Source organism: Octopus bimaculoides, chromosome 23, assembly GCF_001194135.2.
Source record: "Octopus bimaculoides isolate UCB-OBI-ISO-001 chromosome 23, ASM119413v2, whole genome shotgun sequence".
Classification (NCBI taxonomy): Eukaryota; Metazoa; Mollusca; class Cephalopoda; order Octopoda; family Octopodidae; genus Octopus; species Octopus bimaculoides.
This window is the reverse complement of record NC_069003.1, coordinates 35,249,905-35,254,565: the sequence shown is the minus strand read 5'-3', so window position 1 is coordinate 35,254,565 and position 4,661 is coordinate 35,249,905. Positions and strand designations below refer to the sequence as shown.

The 4,661-nt window shown below is 39.0% G+C and overlaps 1 protein-coding gene across 1 annotated transcript; it reads right to left on the bottom strand.

The window, feature by feature from the left end:
* Positions 1 to 6: 6 nt before the first annotated feature.
* Positions 7 to 4,334, bottom strand: LOC106878312 (rhodopsin). The gene is made up of 3 exons (XM_014927502.2): positions 4,074 to 4,334; positions 2,653 to 2,789; positions 7 to 1,083 (listed from the first exon to the last, which is right to left on the bottom strand). Exons 1-3 carry the CDS (start codon positions 4,256 to 4,258, stop codon positions 38 to 40), a joined length of 1,368 nt encoding a protein of 455 aa, XP_014782988.1. The 5' UTR covers positions 4,259 to 4,334; the 3' UTR covers positions 7 to 37.
* Between the last annotated feature and the right edge of the window lie 327 nt (positions 4,335 to 4,661).

The following is a 4,661-nucleotide window of genomic DNA, read 5'->3' as shown; positions in this document are numbered from 1 at the left end:
CAACAGAATTCTAAGTAATTCTTTAAAGTCCTGTCCCTCAGGCTTGATAAGCCTGATTGTCGACTCCTTGGGGTGGTGCTCCTTGGGTTGCATCTCCTTGGGGTGGTGCTCCCTGGGGTGGGTAACCTTGAGGTGGGTAGCCTTGAGGCGGGTAGGCGCCTTGGGGTGGGTAGCCTTGTGGTGGGTAGGCACCCTGGGGTGGGTAGCCTTGTGGTGGGTAGCCTTGAGGAGGTGGCTGTTGGTAGGCAGCCTGCTGTGCTTGCATTTTCTGCATCATTGCCATCATTTCTTTCATTTGTGCAGCATCAGCGGATTCACCGCCGCCGCCTTCGGATGGTGCAACTTCTTGCTCGGCTTCGTTAGCATCTTCGCATTCTTTCTCATTGAACTGACAACATGTCAACAGCCATGGGAATGTGTTTTGGATGGCCTCTCTGAACTTTGGATGAGAAACAGAGTAGACAATTGGGTTGTGGATAGCTGAAGCTTTAGCAAACAGGACAGGCAATTCAGCTGCATAAGGAGTAACCCATTCAGCTGGCCCAAACTGTGCAAGAAGAGCGATGATGGCGTATGGAGACCAGGAGAGCATGAATTGGGTAATAATTACCATTGAGATTTTGGCGAGTTTCATTTCAGCGCTCTGGCCAGCCTGGGCCTTACGCAATTCTTTGGCGTTCAACCTCTTAGCCATGGCAGCCATTTCCTTTTCATGGTTGGATACAGACATGACAATGTTGAAGTAACAGAAAGCGATGATAATTATGGGCAGCATGAAACCACAGAAGTACATGCACAAGATGAAAGATCTGGTACTAGAATCAGTAGACAGGTAATCAAAAGAGCAAGATGTAAGAATACCTTCAGGGACGTATGCTCCCCAGTTGAAGACGGGGCCGACAGACCAAACAATGGACCATATCCACACAAAGATAATCATGAGGAAAGCTCTTCTATGGGACATTTTCTTGGATGCCGCCATAGGTCTACCGATGACATTGTAACGATCGATGGAGATCATGGCCATGGTGTTAATTGACATGAATCCGAAGATACCGCCCAGCAAACCATAAAGTTGACAGGCTAGAAAGAGAGGAAAGAGAGAGAAAAAACAGTGAAAACAAGAAATACAAGTAGACATGGTGAGGTAGAGATAAGGAGAAAAGATGAAGATAATTAAAGTAGAGGGGGGGACTAGATAATTGGTAAAAACATTGTTTAAAGGTGCAGCTCATCTTTAAAGTGCAGATCGATGAGGACGCAGCTACGAATAGTAGATGTAATATATTAGGTTTAAAAAATTCCTTTGAATGGAAAAAAAGGCTGAAGATTATCTGCGAGCTCAACACTCCTTTTTCTATATGGAGACGACAATGAAGCCTCTTATGTGATGATCGTTCTTCGGTAGATGCATGGTTGAAGCCCGGCAATAACCTTCAGGCTTTGTTTGCATTCGACGGTTATTTAATTCGATATATCACATATGCTTCATCGTTGTGTTCTTTGCGAAAATTATTTAATTTACGTTTTCTCAATGTAAATGTATTAATTAGTGTAAGGATATTAATTATAGGAAAGATTAGAAGAAATTATTCAAAGCATTAAAACTTTTTTCGTACATAAGTTATATTTAATGAACTAATATTTTGGCCAACATGAATCGCCGTAAACAGCTAAACATTGTTAGCATTATAATGCAATGCACTATCAGCTTGACTAGATACAATGAATTATCGATTATATTTCGATACAAATAAAAGCAAAATGAATTATTAAGCACTCGATATTCTGAACCTTGATTTTAACTTTCCGACAGATATTTTGCTGTATTTCTGTCACAGAACCCTTGACCAGACGTGCTGTTTTTTTCATTTATAAATAGCACCGGGTCTACTGGAGATAAGGGAGCCTCTATGTGATAGCTTGATCTGCTAGAAATAATACCTAAATTATTTTGAAATTACTCCTTTGATTTAGAAAAGGACACATTGAATAATGTGATCTTGGATATCCTTCACACAGAAAAATGATGAGATGATCACAGCCGGAACACCTTTTAATGTAGGCGTACTCGACTAAGGCTGACTTGGAACTAAACAATACCAGTAACCAGGCCTTCTTGAGCCAAGCGTGTTTGTGATCGCTTGACTTAAAAGCAGCAGTCGATTCTCCCTTAAAGAGTACATAACCATCCAAGATTAGATTGCATTCGATCGGATGGCTTTAGATGCGATGTTTTTAATCGAAGGTGTGCTCCATTCAGAGCTTAGCAACAGGCAGGTGTTCTGATATAGTCGCTCTACTTGCACCCAAACACGCTGGAGATCTTATACTGCCAGTTTAAGAAGAAATAATGGATAATGTAGTCCTAGATATACTGTACCTGAAAATAAGATGGCATGAACTCGACTATAATGATTTCGCTCATAGATTTGTTGGATAAGGTCTGACCAAGGAGCCTTAACAATAGTAACCATATTTCTGTCACCAACGTCAGTTTGTCTTTCCGCCAGATAGGAATAACATCTCAGCCTCCTTCAAAGGCCTTGTGCCAAACTTTGAGACTAATATTTCCCAGATTTCTAGATCGTTAAGAGTAACTAATGCAATGAAGCCCAGTACGAAGTGGAAAAAAGGAAAATAAATACTTACCAACTTTACCGAAAATCCACTTTTTCATAAACGCTGATATCGTTTTAAGCGGAAATCCATTAATAGCCGAGAAAGACAAATCAGACATAGCGAGGTTGATGATAAACATGTTAGCCGGGGTCTGGAGAGATTTCGTTCTGGAAAAGAAGAAGGAAGAAAAGAAAAAAAGATGATTTGTGGAAATCAGATGTCAATTACGTCACATTCATAATTACTGCTGGCTTTTTTTATTCAAAGATTCGTTTTAGGTAAACATGGAAGAAATTAATTATTTGATAAATGTTATAGGACTTCCTACAATACATTTCATTATGCATAAGTTTATATTTTATATTGACAACAAGGGTAAATGATAAAATGAAAGTCTTGCAAATATTTATTATTAGTGTTGATGTGATTTATGTTGGAAAGAAGCCTCTAGAAGTAATCATACGAATAAAAGTAAGATGAACTTGCTCGCAGGAGATTAGAGCCCAGTTCTTTGGGTAACGAGGATGAAGGTCCTGCTTACAGCTTGGTCATCTGGGTAGAAATGTTCTTATCAATCTATAACCGATTAAATCAATCAGGTATGATGGTAATTGAATATACCTGATTGCATAAATTTATGACCTTCTACCAACGTGAGTAATTATTTTGTTACTCATTGCTAGCTAAAGCATGATCAAGCTGTACTTCAAAGCTGTACTTCAAAGCTGTACTTCAAAGTTGTACTTCAAAGCTGTACTTCAAAGCTGTACTTCAAAGCTGTACTTCACGACTGCACTTGAAGTGAACGTGCGATAAATCGTGCCGAGAAATCTTTGACCCTGATAACATTCTAAGAAACATCATGGCGTCTAATGAGTTCACCCGAGAATACGAGGAAGCTTCTATGAAATCACTTAAATCGGCAGAAATCGCACCCTCTTACCTCAAAAAAAAAAAAAAGAGGTCATGGTGGATTTCATTATTGTAGGTTCCCTGCACATAAGAAAAAGGGAGGGTGGTCATGGCTGACATCTCGTTGTTAGATCTCCTCAGCTAAGCTGACCTGATATTAAACAACACAACATCAACAACAAGCACAGATGGTTGCCCTGGGCCAGCTTTCTATTCAAAAACACTATGAACTTTTTATTTTAATTTCACTTGGTTGATTTGTCATCGCCCAAAACGTGAGAGAAGTCAACGAGAAAGCCTCAACGTGGTCACACTCACTCTGCCAGCTAAAAATAGCAGCCAAATATCTCTCAAATTACATCATACCGGCTTAAAAAGGGAAATGCAGTTTCAATAATGTAATGCTACATATATTGTGATTGAAACCGTGTGATCCTAGTTATAATGTAATGACTAATTAAAAATGCGACTTAAACAACAACAACAACAACAACAACCATTTATTAAAATTACTTCCTTTTTGTTTTTTTTATACTTACTTGGAGAAAAGATAGATTACAACACCATTACCAAAGATTCCAATGATGCCAACAACACCAATGAAAATACCAACTGAATAGTAGACGGCATCTGGGATCGGATCGAACTTGGCCCAATGAGGATGGATGTCTACGGTTGGATTATACCACCATGTCTGGTTCACTAACGTGCTTGATTCGACCATTTTCGGTGTTTGGGTGACAAAGTTTGTGCTGGAGTACTAGGGATTCTACCTGCAAAACCAAAAGAAAACGTATGTCTTTAAAGATATTGCGACAAATAAGAGCAGATTCATCATCATTATCATCATCATCATCATTATTATTACCATTCAGTTTTTATTGCCAGTGTGCTTTCACTGCACTATCAAGCATAGTTCTGCGCACCTTATGGATGTCTTCTCTTCTGTTTTAGTTTTGTATTTCAAGTTGTGTTAAAAGTACTACTCTCCATTTTCACACAAAATATTTGCTCCAACACACGAATTCACATAAAAACATCTTTCAAACCAGATACAAAAATGAAGTATATATATATATATCACGTGTGTGTATACATCTGCCTTCACAAAATGCCTCAGAATTGCA